The sequence below is a fragment of the Agelaius tricolor genome, unplaced genomic scaffold, assembly GCF_023055355.1.
Source record: "Agelaius tricolor isolate 1412-34295 unplaced genomic scaffold, bAgeTri1.0.p SCAF_4, whole genome shotgun sequence".
NCBI lineage: Eukaryota > Metazoa > Chordata > Aves > Passeriformes > Icteridae > Agelaius > Agelaius tricolor.
Genome location: NW_027269264.1, coordinates 12,335,322 through 12,354,796, shown reverse-complemented (window position 1 = coordinate 12,354,796; position 19,475 = coordinate 12,335,322). Strand labels below are relative to the sequence as shown.

The following is a 19,475-nucleotide window of genomic DNA, read 5'->3' as shown; positions in this document are numbered from 1 at the left end:
CGAAGGCAACAGAGCAAATCTGCTCCTCAAAACCTGCCTCCATCTGCTCTGTTTCACAATGCTTTCTGGAAAGCAACATCTGCAGTGCTTGGGTGAGTAAATTTAGAATTTAAGCGCTCACTGCCCAAGTATTTCCAAAACAAAATATGCTACAGCAAGAGCAAGTTCAGATTTAACCAGAGATCAGACTGTCACATTTCTTTTAAATGTATACAACAACCAAAGTCTACTTCCCCTTCTTTCATAACACAGTCGTAACAACAGCAGCTTGCTTCATGTGAAAAAGTGTTTCTTGGTAACACCATAAAAAAAAAGTTCTAAGCCCAGTTTTGCAGTTCATATAAAATCCTCACAAGGAATCCAAGCAGTTGAAACAGGACAGCATTTTGTTTACCAGTGCTGAGAATCATTTTCATGTCCCAGAAATGTGTCTCCCAGGACATGATTCTTCACTCTCAGCCTGCTAACTGTATTTTCCATTGAGCACTCTGGGCAGCCCTGGAGAATACGTAACCCCATGTCCCCGTCTCCCCTCTCTTAAGACTTTGTGATAGCTCTCCCCTTTTGATGTCACTGCTCCAATGATAACATAAAAAACTTCAGTGGTCACAAGAATGCTGAATGTAATAATCTGCAAGCGGTGCAATTCAGCCTACCAAAGATTTTTCACTGCACTTTGAAATTTGTTCCTCCAGCAATAGCCTTGAAATAGACAAGCTTAATCTGCCAAGGAGGTAGCAAAAGCAAAGAAAATGCCTGGACAGCCGTAAGAACGATCCAGGACGTTCCAGCATGAACATCTTCAAAAGAGCTGAGGGGTGCACAAAGTTTTTAAACACAAGGAGCAGCAAACCCAAGACACCAAGAGCCAGGCAAAGCAAAGCAAAGGCTTAAAACACAAACGTTTTATAGGAAATCCCCTCTTCAATTCATCACATGGACTGACTGCAAGGAAGAGGCAGCTGACACCCACTCTCCAAACAGGCACCACATAGGTCCCAACATGGCTGAAAATTAGTTTTCAGTACCACACACAGCTGTTAGGAACTTGAAATTTCAAGCTGGCAGTCTACATAAGAGAACATACAAGTGTATTTGTTAACCACAATTTTCCAGATGCACTGCATCTACAACCCAAGAACAATGGGATTATCAAACCAAAATGGTCGTACTGATGAGTTACCTTGTTTCTCAAAATAGGACAAGCCCTCCCAGAATGAGCATTTCAAAGTCCCTCTCATTGCTGAACACATCTCTCAATTAATTTATCTGGCACTTTCTGAGAGTTTACCAGGAAAGACAGAACCCAACATCCCCTACACTTCTAGGACTGAAAAATAAAGAATTGAAGTGCATATTTTTGCCTGTCAGATGAAAACAGACTGTTTGTACATTAACCAGCAAGTAAGTTACGAAGCAGGAATGAGAGGCAGAAGTATAGCTCTGCTTTAAATACAAACAGCTGTTGATGTTTTACCCAGAAGCATTTATATATTAAACACCCATAACAAGAGGGATTTTTGAGTGTGTGGGGAGGAAGCATGTGAAAAAATCGAGGTTGAAAAAAAAGCAGTCTCACAAGACTGAGGTGACACTCAGCAAACTGAGTTCTCACCATCACGTCTGACCGCGTGCAACTAAACCAGTCCCAAATTGCTGCTCCTTCTCTACTTGAAATGCCTGAAGCAGGCATCCCCAGGCTAAAGATAACATGCTCACTACACAGTAACAGAAAGCTTTTCAGGCTGCAAAAGGCTGCTGGATATCCAATAATTCAATCCCACTGCTCAGACCAGGCCAATTTAGAGCAGTGCCTTGTCTGGCAAAGTTCTGAATCTCTCCAAAGTTGGAAGGTCCATAATGTCCACAGTTCTCTGCTTCACAGTGAAGAAAGATTCTTCCTAAAATTATCTGCCAGATATTTAGGTATTTCTGCCTGAGCCCTATTCCCAGTGACTCGCCTTACCAGCACATGCGAAAGTCTGGCACTATCTTTTCTTCATCTGCCATAAGAGAACAGAGGCCATTGGGATCTCTCAGTTGGGATCTAGCCTGGGCCATCTCTTCAGCCATGCTGTGGAATCCTAGTGTCCTCTCCCTCTCCTTACAGGTCCCACGCTACAGCCCCTACATCAGCTTGCTGCCCTTGAGCAAGCAAGCTCCACTACGTCAGGAACTGCTATCCTTGAATGGGTGCCACCCACCCAATAATTTTAACCATATTTACCATTTTCATAGCTTTTCCCTAATCCTTCATGTTCAGAATGCCTCATAAAATAAAAAGCTGTCAAAATGTAACAAATCCTTTAAGTTATTTTTCCTCAGTGTCCAAATTCTTCATTAGTAATATTTTTTTGGTATCTCAGTGCATAAAAGCAGAATCAATACTGTACGGGCACAAGAGACTGACAGTGTTATAAAAATTAAATTAAAAGTTTTAATAAAGAAAAGAGTATTTTTCTATCTCATTCACTTTTTCCAACTCAACAGGCCCTTGTGACAAACAACATCAAAGACATCTTGACTCTCACTTTTTTGAAATACACCCCTGCAGTGTGTACCTCAGTTTGCTCATCTTTACAAGCATAATCACATTATTTCTCAAGTTTGAAGATACTTTGTCTTCAATGATAAAACCAGGACACACTTGTCATACTGCTGGCTAAAAACTTTCACTTCCAAGCCTCCAAAAATCAAAATGCATTTCTGAAACAGCTGAGAAGTCTAACCTGTACCCAACCTCCATAATAAGCTGTAAAAGGATTTTCAGATCATATCATAAACACTTCATGTAAACTTGCTCAAAAACACACACAAACCACAACGATTACAGACTCACAGGGTTTCTGTGCCAAAAGGCTCGATATCCTACTACTAAATCTGCATGATAATTCTTTCCAAAAACTACTGCTTACTCTGCTTGGCTTTGGGCCATTTCAACTTATAAACAGGAAAAAAGCCATGCCATGGAAAAGATATATACAGAGAGCTTGCACACACTAAATGAGATGTTCACATTTTTACGCATTTTTAATGGAAATTCAAAAAATCACTTTAGACTGTTGACTTGTAGGTAGGGAGAAAAAAAATCCACCACAATCCAGATCCCACAAACATTTGCACAGGCTCTTAATGAAAGCAGAAGTATCCATGTGCCTAAAAGCCAAAACTTCACAGAGCAAGAACTCAATCAGAAAGTAAACGTAAATCTCTAATATTTTCATTCCAGAACCTGAATATACTTTAGGTGCCAAGCAGCAAAAGATAAAGTGGAGATAACTTTCAGCTATGCTGAAAAAATAGGCAGCAGAAGTTTCCAAACTATATGTTGGTGTTCCATGGTGCAGGTTCAATCACACAGCACAGGAGCTGTTCTAAGTATTCTCTGACAGACACAACTGTTCTATACACACAATGCTTCTAGCCATACTTCATAGTTTAATGGCCATTCCTTGGGCTCTTGCACAACTAGAAGTCATGCAAACAAATACAGTGCATGGCTTTTAGTGCTATTTAGACTATTTAAGGGGAGTATTCCTAACAGAGATTTTTCCAGGCATGCAGACTATAAAGTATTTTAATAAGATTCACAGAATTCATATAGTTTACTCCTCCATAGGCCGGCAGAAAATGTATAACATCACTACCTTCCTTGTACCTTCCTTCCAGAAAAATGTGCATAAGCACAAATAACTTTTTTTTGGAAGTAGAGATTGGTATTATCACAGGAAGAAATGCAATTTCTATTCTTAAAGGATATCAGAAACAATCATAAACACCCTCTAACAGTTTAAACAATATTCTTTACTGATACTGGCTGCACACCCTTGTGCTACAGCTGTGTGAATCTTACACAGACGAACAGAAATTCAGTTAAAGACTTTTTTTTCAGGGGGATATTTTGCTGGAATTATCTTCTTGTTGTTTGGGGAACTTTGTTTTAGTAATTGAAATGCTAGAGTACGTTTCCTTTAATATTTTAATTTCCCATTTGGGGTTGTCCTGAAGCTAGTGACCAAGCCCAAATGCTTAGAGATGTGAGCTTTGAAATACTACAATGAAGGCTGGTTATTATAACAGCCCATGGTCAAGAAAACCACACCAGCTGCCAGACAATGCAGCAAGCAACACAGATTATTTGTCTGGATGCAGAACCCCAGTCATTACAAAGGACATTAGAGAAACATCTTGATGACACACTTTCCCACCCTGAGACTGACAACAGATGTTACTTTTTCATACACTGCAGTGGCAAAGGGCTTGCCTGAGACGGAGGCTGCAGAGACTCAACCTAAACACAGTGCCAGGGACAATAGGAACAGCAAATCAGGAGCTTAGAGCTGGGATGCCAGGATGCTTTTCTCTCTTGAGAAAATCTAAAGAAGAGTGTTTTTAGAATGAACATTTGGAGCATCTGTGTGCACTTCAGAAGCTCAGAAAACACTGTATGTCATGCCTGCTTAAAACAGTTGTGAAAATACCTATGACTTACTATTTAAAAAACTTCCTGCATCTTTCTTTAAGTGAAGTATGCATTCTTTGCCCTACATTACACATCAAGCAACCTCCTGAAAGGAGTAATGAAAACACAAGAATAGGACTATTTTTCCTATCAAGAATGGAGGATCTTTTCTTTATGCAAGGAATTCTAACAACCAAGCACTTACTGTACTCCACATACACAAACAAGAAAAGAAAGGTTTAGAACAAGCATAGAAGAATGCACAAGAAGGTGTAAAGAAAAAAAAAAAGGCACTAAAAAGGTGTAACATAACAAAACAAAACCCAGTAAAACAAAGGTGGGGAAAAGCAGTACTATCTTACTGAAATATTCATGTAAAGGGAGCTGTCAGTGTGCCATGATTTAACCCTGACTAGGTACCAGCAGCAGCTCTCCACCACTCTCCCCCTTTGCCAGTGGGATGTGAGCGAGAATCAGGAAAAGTAAAACTCATGTCCTGAGATAAGACCAGTTTAGTAATTGAAATAAAATAAAATACTAAATCAACATTAATGATATAATTATAAGCAATAGGGAGATGAAGGGGTGAGGGGAAGGGGTGACCCAGGAATAAAACCCAAGAGAAACAAATGATGCACAATACCAACATCACCACACACTGGCTGATGCCCAAAGTGCCTGCCAGGAAGAAAATTAACTCTATTCCACTGAAAACCAAGGCACTGAAAAATTCGTAACATTCTCTCTTATTCTGGTCTGTACCTTCCTGTTAACCCATCCACATCTTGCATCACATTAAAAGTGACAATCCTTACATTCAGATGACACATCTCCATTTGAACTTCTAATATGAAGCAGATGCCATACAAGATCATTTAAAATACCTAGGGTGCAAGAACTAACAAAAAAGCTGCAAAGTGATCCACTGAAAAAGATTTAAAGCCTATCCTTCTCAGGAAATTAAAAAAAAAAATTGGTTAAAAAGATTCTGTCTGCATGTGGATTTCATTTTGCCAAAATAATTTGTGGGTGAAAAAAGGGCTGTATAAACAGCAAAACTAAACATTAAAAGGCAAAGAAAAAACTCCGAACCTCACCATTATTTTTTAATTGAGCACAGCTTTTCCAAGAATTTACAGTGTTCTCAATCATGCCCATTAATATTCTTTAAAACAGTTTTTCATTTTAACCTTTCTGTGACAATGCAAATATAATTCTCAAGCTCAGTATTTTGATGACTTAGACCAAAAGGATAATTTAGATTATTTCATAAGCAGATGTTACAAAGCAGAGCATGCATTTCCAAATCAAAGACATATCTCTGGTCTTCTTGCTATTATTAAACTGAAATTTGTACTTTAGAGAATATTCTGAATTTTTAATTTCCGTGCTTTTGCACATTTTACATCTAAAATATACCGGATTAGACAACAATCAGGTTGTTCATACTCTGTGAACTACAATCAAAAGAACTGTATATTAATTTTATATTCTATATTTTCTTTTAAAAAATTTTGTTTCAGCCTCACTTTATCCTTAAATATTTATGTTGGGGGCAGGGGATGGCAGTATATTAACACTTGCTAGCATCCACTTGAGCTGCCTTGATGCTGGCACCTAAAAGGCACATCTCCAAAGAACAATTTCAGGCCATAAAATCAAAATTTCCAGCTTCTGTAAATACTACAAGTTAAAAGTGAAATAAAAATAAAAAAGTGATAGTCACAGAGCATGGCTTAAAATGAATACACCTTATCTAAAAATAATTGTTAAGGAAATACATTTGTATTTATTTCCCAAATAAATCTGATAAATATGCAGATCGTACATCTTATAACTAACTTCTTGAAACAAACATTTATTATATGTCTGTTAACATTAAATCTGTAATTACTATAATCTATTCAAAAAGTGCAACTAGTTTATGTAAAGACATAGCCTCCTATCTTCCTTATTAATTCAAAAATAGCAAAACTAACATACCACCACTATAATAAACAATTCTGGTGTGCTAAAGGTAATTGCAATCTCATGTGCAAAACAGAATATGTTCAAACACACAAAGTTACAGATTTACAATACTGTGGTAATTCTAACCAAGAAGTACCATCAAGCCATTTTTTTACATCACACTTTGACCAAATTAAAATGGAGATGCTCTAATGATAGTTTCTGGTTTCAGTGGGAGGTTTTTTATTTGTTTGTTTATTTTTTCTTTAATCTATCAAAATCAATTATAACTCTTGAGAAGTCTCCACATACTGAATATGCTTCACCTGTTCCTACCAAGAAGCTGTCTTTCCATCTCACTTTATTTTATATGGTTATAAGGCTGTGAAGGCATCACCATGTCATAAATAAAAAAAACTAGCATCTATCACCAGGCATGCCAGAATTAAATGTGACTCTCACTGTAAAGCCACATTAACTGTTCTCCAGTTTGAGAACAAAACCACAAATACCACACAGAGATGGTATAACTATGCACAACTGCTAAAAGCACAAAAATTTATATGTGTCAATATGAGCATACAATTCTAGTACAACTGCTCAGCATATACAGAACTAAGCAGAATCACTAATAATTCTGCTTTCTACTGCATTTAACTGACACTTCATACAATCTTCACAAGAAGTCCAACTCCTCACATTCTTACAATCAGCTAGGCTTGAAAACTGGCACTAATCCTTTCAACAGAAGTTTCAGCTTCTCCATACTGAAAGACTTAGCAAACACAGTTATCTGCCAAAATAAACACCTTCCATTACCCCTCTTAATATAGGACTTAACTTAGTGGGTACCTTAAAAAACAATTAAACTAACTAAAGACTTAGCCACAGAAGGAGAAAAAGCAATATTAAGTAGACATAGCCAAGTTCATCAGATGACATCCAAAGAGCTGATATGAGTAACAAAGATGTTTAAGAGAAAAACTGTTTTCGCCAGTTATGGGGATAACACCAAGTGTTAAATACAGCACAACTTCCAAAAGCCATCTTTCCTTCCAGAAATAAGAATGCCAATTCAGACCTAAAAAACAAATGAACAAAAGGCAAAGCCCAAACAAATAAACATACAAACAAACAAAAAACCAAAACAACAACAACAACAACAACAACAAAAAAGAAGAAGAATTTCCACTACAGACATACTTTTCCTAGCTGACAACCTTTCCTCTAGGTGAATTACTTTTTTTCACCAAGGAGATGCAGGTACCCCACTGGAGGCAAATTACTTCATGGACAGTGAAATGCCTTTTAAGATCAGGATCAATTTTCTGAATGAAGTAAAGAATCATCAGAACTTCTAGTCCAATATCCTTTCACATTTGACAGCTATGAATGGAGATGTTCCATTCTGTTGACACATACTGGAAAAAAAACACAAAAGAAACAACACCAAAAGAGACCCAACTACCACTGCACATTTTTCTGCTAGGAGAAACGACATAGCAAACATTCTCCTAGCAGAGAATGCAAGGTTTCTCCAAACCTTGCATGCAAAGTACAGCAATTTCACTGCCCCTCGACGTTTGAAGATTAGGTCACAATACAGGTTTTTATCAAAAGTTAATATATTATGATTAAGACTACAACTAAGAGTATGCTCAGCAAAACAGTCCAACTTTGGCCCTCATGCCTGAGTTTAGTTCATCGTTTTTCCCTCTGGCGACCAATATTTGACTGAAAAAGACAGACCTTCATGATGAGTCTTTTCCTTTGGAGAAAAGCAAGCAAAGAAACAGACACTCCTCATGCCCAATCTAAAAATCTCCTGGATTTGTCTTTTAATTATGACACTATTTCAAAATTATAAGATGAATCACATATCACTCTATCTGAAAATGTTTTATATATTTTTATATAATGTAAATATATATATATAGTTACAATGACTAGTAACAAGCATTCACCTGCTACTGCGACTTAAGTATACTGTAAAACTTAATCTTTCAATTTGTGTGTCTGCAAGAGCTCTTCTGAGCAAAATCATTCTGGTTATTGCAATTGCCATTTAACACAGGACTTTTAAGGGCTTTTAAACACAGGAACTATACTAATGAATACCAAAACTTCAGAACAAACCCCAAAAAAGCTCTTTTCTGGAGAAAAAAGAGTCCAGTATTCCTTAATCCAACATTAAGGTCTTTGTACGCTAGGCCTGTGATGAATATATTATATGGTAAAGGTTATAGTTTTCTCCACCATGACTTTCCAAATCATGGAAAATACAAAAGCTTTTATCTCCCAACAGTAGCATAGTAGGTCAATTTGTCTATAGGACTGCTGAGAGCTTAAGAAGATTAAGAGATGTTTTGAGATCAGGCTTTAAGATAAGGTTATAATCTACACCAGGAATGTCCATGCAATTTTAAAACAAAAAGTTGAAAGAGAGTTTCATCAGACAAAACCTCCATTTCCAAATAATGTATACTGGAAAAATATTTTTCTCCTAATATATTTTATTTGGAAGGCCTGGGAGGGTGAATCTGCCCCATGTACTGTGAGGTCTCAGGACACAGCAAAAGCTGCTTTTGAACTATATAATAAAATGCAAAGATAAAAATACAAGTTTTCCCTCAACTTTCTGCATTGTAAGTAATCCTTTATTATGTTGTCAGTCACGAATTTCAAGAGGAGCTTGTCTATAAACTCTACCTCATTTCAGAGCAAGATTTCTATCAGTATAAACACTCAACTAAGTGCCCAAGACATAAGCACCACTAAAAATATATTCTAAGAAAAGACTTAATTAGACACCTCATTTTTTCACCCTCCAGGCCCAAAGAACAATGTCTTGTTTTCTGACCTTCTCCCATACCACTTCCTAATTAGTAACTTCATATACGCATAAACAACTTAATTCTGGCTGCCATTCACAAAGAACAGCTTAGGAAAACATCTAAGGCCCTGATCCCAAAACCACACAGACACGCGTTTAAATATAAGCATGTGGGAAACTCCAGCACAGCCTTGGAAGCGGCTCTTGTGTTTGACTATAAACAAGCACATCAACCCATATGTTAGGACCACAGTCCTGAAAACATCGAAGCTTCAGGATGAACGAACCACATGTTCGAAACCAGCTCCTCAGAGGGACCCTGCTGCGGAGCGGTTTCTAAGAGGAAATGCAAAAACACGTCTGTGGAACTGATGATGAGAGCCCCGAAGACACTCAACGGGGGTCTCACAAGGCAAAAGTCTGACTTGCAATCAGCATTTAGAAGCACCACCAAAGAACTTGGTATGACCGGTCACTGCGCTCCGTGAATTCCCGCAGTTACCGGCAGCCCGCTGCGAGGGGCGGAGCCTGGCTTCGGCACGGATACGGACACATCGCCCCCTCCCTCTCTCTCACACACACGCTCACACACACAAAAATCCTTCCAGGAGCGGGGCTCAGCCGACAGGCAGCAGATGGCCGGCGGCCGCTGCGTAAGGGAGGCAGGGCGGCGCTGCCCAGGACACATCAAAGTGCGATAAGACACAGGCACACGGTGCCCCGCACAGCGCAACCCCTGGAGCTGCACGGGCGGGCAGGGGCGCGGGGCTGGGGAGCGCCGGCGGCAGCAGCGCCACAGCCTGAGGCGCCCGCCCGAGCGCCAGCAGTGCGGGCTGCCCGAGCTTCGCACCGCCGCATCCCGACCGACCGTCGGGGAAAGAGCCATCGCCGCGCCGGGCACCGGCTCAAAGGCGGCCCCGAGCACTCCGCTGCCGGCCAGGCGACACATGGCCTGCCGCCAGCCGCCGCCGCGATTCGCCTCGCCGTGCTCAGAACAGCGGGAGTTTGCCCTCCCTCCCGTCCCGTCCCGCCTGTAGCCCCCACCCGGGAGGGACCCCGGGCGCTGCGGAGGGCAACTCCGCGGCCCTGCGGGCCAGCTGCGCTGCCAGCCGGGGGTGGGACGCCCGGACCCGCTCCCAGTCCCCCGGGGCCCCTCTCCTGCTCACCTGGTGGCGGGGCTCTGGAGCCCGGGGCGCCGCGGGGTGCGCCGTGCCCGGCGGGGCTGCCCCGGCCCTGGCTCCGCGCTCCCGCCTCCGGCAAGCTCGGCCCGTGGAGGGGCGGCGGCGGGCAGAGGGCGGCGGGCGGCGGTAAGCGACCGGAACCGCCGCTCATGGCGAGTCCCGGGAAGCCGGAGCAGGAGCGGACACGGGCGCGGGTCTGGGGGAGTGCCGGGAGAAGGGAAGCAGCCGAGGGGGAGGTGGAGGCGGCGACGGCGGCCCCACCAGCGGGGGAGGAGGCAACGGAGGAGGCGGGGGGCGGCGGAGGGGAGGAGGAGAAGGCAGGCAGGAAGGGGGCGGCGGAAGAAGCCACCCATCTGCCGCGCCGGCCCGCCTCGCCGGCCTGACGGAGGTGCCGCTCGCCGCCGCTCTCCTCGCCGCGCGGAGCGACGCCGCGGTCCCGCTGGCGGGCAGGGGCATGGAAGCCGGCGTCGGGCTGCGCCCCGGGGGCTGCCGAGCGGGCGGCCACCGGCATCGCTGCCCGTTCCGGCCGGCCGGCGGCGGCTGCCGCTCCAGGAGCAGCCCCACCGCGGGGACGGCGGAGCGGTCAGCGCTAGCGGGAACGCGTGGGTGGCATGGGCGGCGTGGGGAGCCTCCGGCCTGGGCGCAGCCCACCGCCGGGCGGGGGGGCCGGTGCCCAGCCGTGCCGGCCGCTCCAGCCGCGCAGCTGCTTACTGCTGCCGAGGAGGAAGTCTCCCCGCCTGCTTCCTCCTTCCCTGCCTCCCTCCTTCCCTCCCTGCCTCTAGCCCCAGCGGTCCGCAGGCAGTCCGGCGCCTCCCCAAGGCCTCTCGCCGCCCGCAGCAGCGCTGCCGCAGGGCGTGACGACTCGCGGGGCGCGCACAGGCGCGGCTGCACCGCCCTGCGCCGGTGCCCCCTCGGGACAGCGGGAGCGGGGTCCCTGCCGGGACCCCCGGCGGGTCGCAGCCCTCCCCGAGCAACCCTTGCGCCCAGAGCGCGGAACCATCCTCGCCCTGACCCGCGCTCCGTCTCCGCGGGCAAGGGCGCCGCCGCGGGCTTTCGCCCTCGCTGTCCGCCTCCGCGCCCCCCCCCCGCCCCGACTCGGCACGCCGCTCCGGGGGCAAAGGTTGCCATCGAGGGGTGAGCCAGCCCCCAGAGGCACGTGTAGGGAGCGGGGACCGCCCCATCTAGGCGTCAGCCGGGGGCGGTGGGTACCGATCTCTCACGGGGACAAACCGCGCCTGCCGGTATATATGCAAAAAAGTCAAGGATGTCGGTAAAGGGATAGGTTAAGGACAGGGGTTTTCTTAAGCTGTCACGGTGACGCCGCTTTCGTTGTCAGACGAACAACATTCTGGCAAATCCATTTGCATGAGAAGACACCAGGAACGCAGCCAAGACGCAGCTAAGAGTTTCTCTGAAAGCGAGGGAAATGCCTCTGTACGTGCGTCCATGCGCCTCTGCGATGCGGAGAAACAGCTGCGTGTGCGGAGTGAGCCCAGCGGGTTTGGCTCTCAGAAAGAGTGGAATAGTGGGAAAAATGACACATGCATTAACAAAGAAAATGCATAGCGAAATTTACTAGCCAGAGGGGTGCACTTGCTGTCCTCAGTGGAGCAACAGTAATTCTCTGAGATCTAAATGTGCAGACAGAGAATTTGTTTCATTTTGCACATCACAGCAGTGCTGCCTTCTCCTGTGTCATGCTATGAGTGGGAAATGTTTCCACAAATCGTGCATTTGCCTGCCCCACTGTGCCAGTTTTTTCTCTCCATATCATTTGGTTGAGGTTTTCATCCAGTGTGGGAGCAGATGATCATGACTCCCCAGAGGATTAACAACTCTGGGGTTTGTAGCAGACTATTGATGTGATTCTTATGTCCAACAATTTTTTAAGGTCGTTCAGAACATTTCTTGATTTGTTTGTCTAAGATTCATGGAGTGTTTCAGGACGCCAGCCCTGAAATTGGAAACAACTTCAACAGCTCCTATTTCCTGATTATTTGAAACATGAGGGTCTGAAGTACTTTCCTTACACTTCACCTTTCCGAGGTGTCTACACTTCTTTCAGATTGCTGCTCTCTGGCATGCACATGCAGCCTGCGTGAAGCTCTTGGCAGTTCACAGCTGGCAGAAAGTCATGAACAGAGCCACTATTGCTTTTGTGATGATTCATTTTTCACTCACTTCCTGGGGGGAAGTTGCATTAAAACTACTCCCATGTTGAAGGTAATACCTAAAAGTGCTTAGTGGCACAGACTTCCTTTTTTGTGAGCCCTCCAAAAATGGCAAATTTGAATACTAATTATACCCTACAGGAAAAGGTGTGAAAATAGCACCAGTCGTTCAGCTAAGACAGTCTTTCTAATCTTTTTGTATGTAGATTACCTTCCAGAAATAAGTAAAGAAGAGATATTTCTGAAATACAAAGTTACTTCAGCTGTTAGTCTAACGCACACTCCAAACTACAGGCTGTCTGGAAGTTCAGGAAAGCTGTTTCTGTGCAATTTGGGGCAGGAGTCTTGCAGACATAACCTGACAGTTGTGGTGCACTGCACTTCATTTGCTTCTGGAGCTTTGGTGTTCCATTTTCCTCTTAGTTCTAAATTTAAATAAAGCCTTTTCAAGATAACATCATTGCAAAAGCTAGATCCAGATTTTTTTTTTCCTGGAGTCATTTTATCAAGTATGATAAGAGATACTACCTTTAGTCTAATACCCTGTTAGGGTAAGTGCCATATTTGGAAAACAGGCAAGCTTTTAGCAGTGTACAAAAAGCCTTCAAATCTCCTTAAGGTCCTCAGTTACTTAAACACAAGGTTTTGTCTAAGGTTTTAAACTGTTAACTCATTTTTCTAAATAAACATACTGCTGGCTATCCAGAATTACACTCCTTGGTAGTTTATATCAAACAGATCCAGGGAAAAGTTATAAAAAGCTTTTTTTCTCTTTTTTCTCCTTTGTTGTGATTTTTGTTATAAAGTTTACAAACTTGCAATGCTGCCTAAAAAATCGATAAAAAATGGAAGTCTACATGTATGATTTTCAGGGTCTTACTGTGATACAATGTTGAAAACTGTGGGATTAGGTATATTGTTTCACTAGAAATTAAAAAGTTAAACATCCACTGTGCCCAGATCTCTTAAATCTGATAGCCTCTGAAGTGGTGTTTTAAGACTTTGCATAAGCCAGACTTTGCAATGGGATTATTTCTACCATGAATCCTTCATTATCTCTGTTTTGTTTCTGTTGGTGCTGCTGAAGTCCCTGATCATTAGAAAATTACTGCAAGTAATTTGCAAGGCTGGCGAGATTGAAAAAACTGATAATGGACCTTGAAATGTGATAACTGACCTATGGAATGCCTCAATGGCACTGGGGAGTATTCATCCAAAGAGGTGAGCCAATCTGCAGCACAGGTGAAGTGCCCATGCAGCAATGCCCACAGCACGGGTAACAGCAACAGCTGGAAACCTCTGTGCAGCTGGAAACCTCTGTGCAGCTGGAACACCGTGGTCTAATCAGTGCCACTGAGATGTGACTGAGGGACAAATGGCATGGCTGGAGCACTGCATCAGTGGCTATAAACTGTTCAGAAGTGACAGGCAAGGAAGCAGGAGTGGGCAGCAGTGGGGAACATGTTACCCTCTGTGTGGAAAATGGATGAACTGCAGAGAGCTGCCATACAAAACCAGCAAGGAACAGGTGAAATGGGTAAAAATTTATAGGTAAAAATTGGGGTCAAGCCAACAAGGGAAACCTCATGGCTGATGTTTACTGCAGGCCACCAGACCTAGGGGTGGTTGTTAATGAAGTGGTTTTACTTCAGCTACAGGAAGATTCACACTCCAGGCTCTGTTCCAGATGGGGGATTTCAAATACTCTGACATCTACTGGGAAAGTAGCACAGCAACTTCTGTCTCCCGTAAGCAGGCCAGGAGACTTCTGGAATGCATTGAGGTCTTAATCCAGGTGATAGCCCAACCAGAGAAGAAACTTTACCACAATAAGAATAATACAGACTTCTGCAGGTATGTGGTCAGAAATGGAGACCAAAGAAAATGTAACCCTCCAATAAATAAGACAAGACAACTGGTCTAGTACAGAAAAGGCTGAGGCACTCAACATTTTTTTGCCTCAGTTTTCAGTGGTAAACTCTCTTCCGACATTTCTTAAGCCCCTTGTACCTAATCTAAATTAACCCTTCTTTGGTTTAGAGTGACTGTTCTCTAATAAGTTTTGATTTGTAGGGAAAAAATACATGGTTCAAATGAGTATGAGAAATACAATGTGGAAGGGACAGTGAAGTCAAAAGGATAGGTGGTTTCATAATGCATTTAATTTTGTCAGTGGCAGAATGTTTCTCATCCTTTCAGTAGCTGCTCTGGATTAACCCTGACAGTCAGGCTCTATGTAGATTACAAGATTTTTGACCTGTGATGGCACAGGTTTTCCACAAGAAACCCAGGTAAAACAGCTTCAGTCATTCTAAATTTCTTATACTCTAGTCTTCAGATATATTAAAACGCCCATCAAAGAGAGATGTTGTGAAGCTCTTCCATGTTACAGTGGAGAATATGACATTGTTTGTAGTATGTAATGCAGCTTTATCCCACACTGTAAAACACCATTTATGCATCCCTTTATTTCTGAACAAGCAGTAGCAGAAATACAGACCAGCTTTTTCAAATGACTGTTAGACATGGTGGCTAATATTTAAACCCAATGTGAAGTTCATGGTTGTCATAGCTACCAAGTAATGGTGGAAGAGTGTTGCCAGACTGAAAGGAACATCAAACTGAAGAAAAGTGGACTTGCTAGTACAGATTTAAAAGCTAACCTTTAGGCAATTAGATTCCTGGACTACGTTCACTCATCTCCTGCTCAGATTTTAGCTAGTGTGTATTCAAGGGACACTCATGGGTGGTCTCATGGGGAAAGTGGAAAAAGGGGCACCACACCCTTTGACTCACAGTTTGCTTTATGCAAATACATCCCTGGCTGTCAATCTGTTGCAAACAGCTGCTCCTTTATCCCATAGCAATCTAGTTGACATTTCACATTCCAAGTTTCCTTCTAATGCTATCCACCTGTGGATTGATGAAAGAATTAGATCATTGAATTTATATTATTTTGAATTTATGTTGATAGAAGAACTGATATATTAATATTATCATAATTGATAAAAGAACTAGAGGAGTGGGGAATTGTTATCAAGTCTCATTCTCCCTGTACAGCTGACAGTAATCTCACGGCACGTGGTGACTGCCCGTAGATTACAGAGCCTTGAACAGTGAATAGTTCAGTGTCCCTGAACTACTCACTGCAGCTGTTCCCAGGAAAAGTGATATAGTTAATATCCTTAATGAATATGATGCATGTACTGAACAACACCGGCAGTATACTTTAAATATCTTGGTGTGGTATTCAGGAAATCGGGAGAGGATTCCACACCTATCACTCAAAAAACACAGAGTCACTTTGCTGGACTTCAAGGGAAAGGAATAAGGGAAACTATGAGAATGAAACTAGTCATTACTGAGGCTTGGATACAATCCAAGACTTCTTTCTCCTCCACTGGGAACTGATAAAAGAATAAGTGAAAGCTGTCATTCAATTTCCATACTACAGAAAGTAACTGTTTAGAAAGTATACTAAGTATTCCTTGAAGCTTTATTAATACACTGATGATGAGGTGTTATAACTGGACACAGTGTTGACAACATCTGAAAAGATAGGAAGCTTCATGTATCAGACAATGCTAACCCTTGCATTGAGAAGTCTGGTATTCTATATTGTAAACCCACAAAAGTTGGTAAATTCTGCAGTAACTTAGACAGTGAGGTCCAAATATCAAAAAGCTCACATCAATGAGCAGATTGATGGACTTCATGGCAGAATTGATAGACTTCAATGGCAGAATTCTGGACTTCAACTTGGCCTGTAGCCTTAGGACCAATATGGAACACAACATGCTCTCAATTTGAAAAACTGGAAACCTGAAAAAATATATATGAAAAGGCTATTATGTAACAAAAACAAGTGACTATTGCAATCAGCCATAATACCTGCTAGAATTTTTTGAATCACAAGAGAAATTGAACAAACTGCTGGACATCATTGGTGTGATATTTTTATGGGATTCACACCATCTGTATCTGGCATATTACATCTTATATGCTATGATTCATTGTAATATTGTGTTCTGTTTTATTAGCTCTTGTATTCTTCTTCTGGTATATTTGCATATTGCTTTTCTCTCCATGTCAAAAATATATTACATTTAACACATCAATTGTTAAATGATTATCTGCCAGTGAGAATACTATCTCCTTCCTGACGTTGCATCATCGTGTATAAGAAATGTATGTATAATCAATGGAAGACCTGCAAGGAGCACTCTGAAAGCTAGGTTTGTATTTGCTTATTCACTGACAGAGCTTAAGAGCCAGGTTTAAAGAAATAATCAGTATGCAGTCTTGACCTGTGGCCAAATTTAATTTTTTTTTCCCACCGAATGCCTTTAAATATCATTGTACCTTCCCTAAAGAATTAAAAGGTACAAGAAAGGAGGGAGGAACGAACAGCCATTTGATTTGGAACAGAGGTGTTATCAATCACCTCTGGAGTTTAGTTACAGAGCGAGAAGAGGACAGGCAAGAGTAATACACCTTGAGCTAGAGCATTGACAGCATACTAGCACTGGTGTTTTTGTTTATATGTAACAGAATTTATTACTGCCTTGTTTAATGTTTCACAGGCTTTGTCTGTAGTTTCCCATCAAATGCACACTGGAGTAATTTCTCCTATCCCAGGCTAAAGTTTCTTGGAGAAAAATAACCAGAAATTTAAAAATAGGTTTGAATGACAGAACCCATCATTAGTGACTGTGTGGGTCTGAGGCACAAAGAGAATTTACAAGATGTCTACATTCAAAATTGACAGGCTCTGTCTCTCAGTGCCTCTTGGGGCTGCATTTCACTCTTAGGCATATTTAGCAAGAAGTAGAGAAATTATTTATTCATCCACCAAAACCAGAAAACACAACTATAGAGACACTGATTACTCTGTGATATTTATCTTCTCACTTGACAGAGCTACATATTTCATTGATGCACATGCTTTTTCTTTTGCTTTGACATGCTGCATTACTTCAGTGAAAAGGAAGGATTCTGCCAACAGAGCAGGAGAATAGCTGTCTCTGTTAAAGGAGAACCTGTAGTGAGTTTCCTTCTTTTCTCCAGTGAGACTCCAACATGTCCATGCATACAGAGAAACAAATCTAGGATGAGGTGGCAAAGATTGACATTGCTTATTTTGCCTACTAATCTTTGAAGGCTTTGCTATTTACAAACTTCTGGAAAGCCAAATGAATTTCAGTGGGTTAATTTAGGTTCAGACTAAGGCTCCTGTTGGAGATTGGTGAATGTCTGTAATGGGGGAAGAGGATGTTGTTGTGTGTGCATGAGCATATGTGAATGTCCGTGTGTACAGTCTGGATAGCCATTTTCCATCCAGAATGAATGTATGAAAAAACAAACCTCCTTGTGGATGGAGAAGGAAAAACTCCAGGCAATTCCAGAATACATTTTTCAATAAATACAGAGGAAGGAACTAAAAGAAGACTTTGTGGTAAAGTATTGGCTGACATATGAGCAAAAAGGCTGATAACTGATCCTTGATATGTTTAGGCAAATATGACTTTATATTACATAAGAATACACAGGTAATGACTATTTTATTGTATTCCTTGGGGTGAACTAAACATGTGTTTTTACTTAAGTATAAAGAGACCTGATGTGAAGTGCCTTGGACACAGTTTTCCTTTCACTGATGGTTCTCCAAGGAGTCTACAAAGATGCAGCATGCGCTGAATCTGTATGTACACTTGCACCTCCACCCACCAGATGATGTTCCATGAGCTGCATAAAGCACCTCAGCCAAGCATTGGGTTAATTCTCCACCATCAGCTCTGTCTACCAGAATGGCCCCTGACCACTTGAATTACACGATCCTGTAACATAACTCTGAAGCATTTCTTTCCTCATCAGCAAGGGAATCTTCACTCCTTTGTATGGTTGATCTGTTTTTGGCAACCCTGCTTCCAGTCAGTTAAACCAGTTCTGCAGTTAAATCTTCCTGTGAACTACGCCAGGTAATTTCTCTGTCACAAATTGCCATTGCTGAGCAATTTTCATTTGAATTTCTCCTTCATGACAAAAACCTCTTTTGGTTTGATCGGGGGAGATCCTCCAGATGGCCACAGACTGGCTGTTTAAGGTTATGTAAGTGGTGTACAGTTGTAGCCACGAGGTACGTACATAGTTCTGAGGGGTGGTAGAATATGTTGTCTGCTTTGACTTTCAGAAAAACCCCTCAGGTGCATTCAGTCAACATGTGGAGACAGTTAAGCAGTGAAGTGTACAATAGGTTAGGTGTGCTGTGTCTTACCCAACTTCTTAATGGTTCTTTCTGTGGACAGCCCTTTTTCTTCTGTGAAACCATTTCCAGAACAAGGTGCTGCAAATACTTTGATTAAAGGAGGCAGGACAAGGCTCTAAAAGGAGACTCCCTCACTGGATGACATGCTTGAGATATAATGAATATATTAATTCCTCTTTGACTAAGATGCCTTTCCCTCCTGATCAGTACAACCCTGTCATATCTCACAATAGTAGATTTTCTAGATGAATTTGGCCAAACAAGTGCCTTTTTTTCCTGAGGCATGGAATCACTGTCAGAATGTCTGCTCTTCCACTGAGCCCTTACAAAGCCACTCTACTTACCAGATGAAAGGGACACACTGAAGGACCACAACTCCTTGATTAGTACCTAAAACAAAATGTCATTTGTCACTTTATCAGCACGGTTTATGAGTAACATAATGTGATAACAGCTGGTGCTGAAACAGATTGAACAGCTCAACCCCTGTGATGTTTGTTAGAAGATGTTTGTTTGCTTGTGTTTGATTCACAGCAGCCTTTAGTGACTCACAGTGCAAGGCAAGGTACTGCAGTAACAGATAAACAGATAGATCATGAGTCTGCATGCAGCA

General features: G+C 42.4%; 1 protein-coding gene and 1 long non-coding RNA gene across 2 annotated transcripts in view; both read right to left on the bottom strand.

Annotated features, from left to right (window-relative positions):
• The window catches only part of RNF38 (ring finger protein 38), a 104,053-nt gene extending 93,023 nt beyond the window's left edge, over window positions 1-11,030 (bottom strand). The window contains exon 1 of the mRNA XM_071424599.1: window positions 10,412-11,030. Coding sequence (XP_071280700.1) covers window positions 10,412-10,937 — 526 coding nt within the window. The 5' untranslated portion in view covers window positions 10,938-11,030. The remainder of the gene's footprint in view (window positions 1-10,411) is intronic.
• A 4,015-nt stretch (window positions 11,031-15,045) lies between these two features.
• On the bottom strand, window positions 15,046-19,254 carry LOC139588868 (uncharacterized). Its single transcript, XR_011678844.1, has 2 exons — window positions 19,207-19,254; window positions 15,046-16,419 (listed from the first exon to the last, which is right to left on the bottom strand). It is a non-coding gene; the product is annotated as an uncharacterized lncRNA (long non-coding RNA).
• Between the last annotated feature and the right edge of the window lie 221 nt (window positions 19,255-19,475).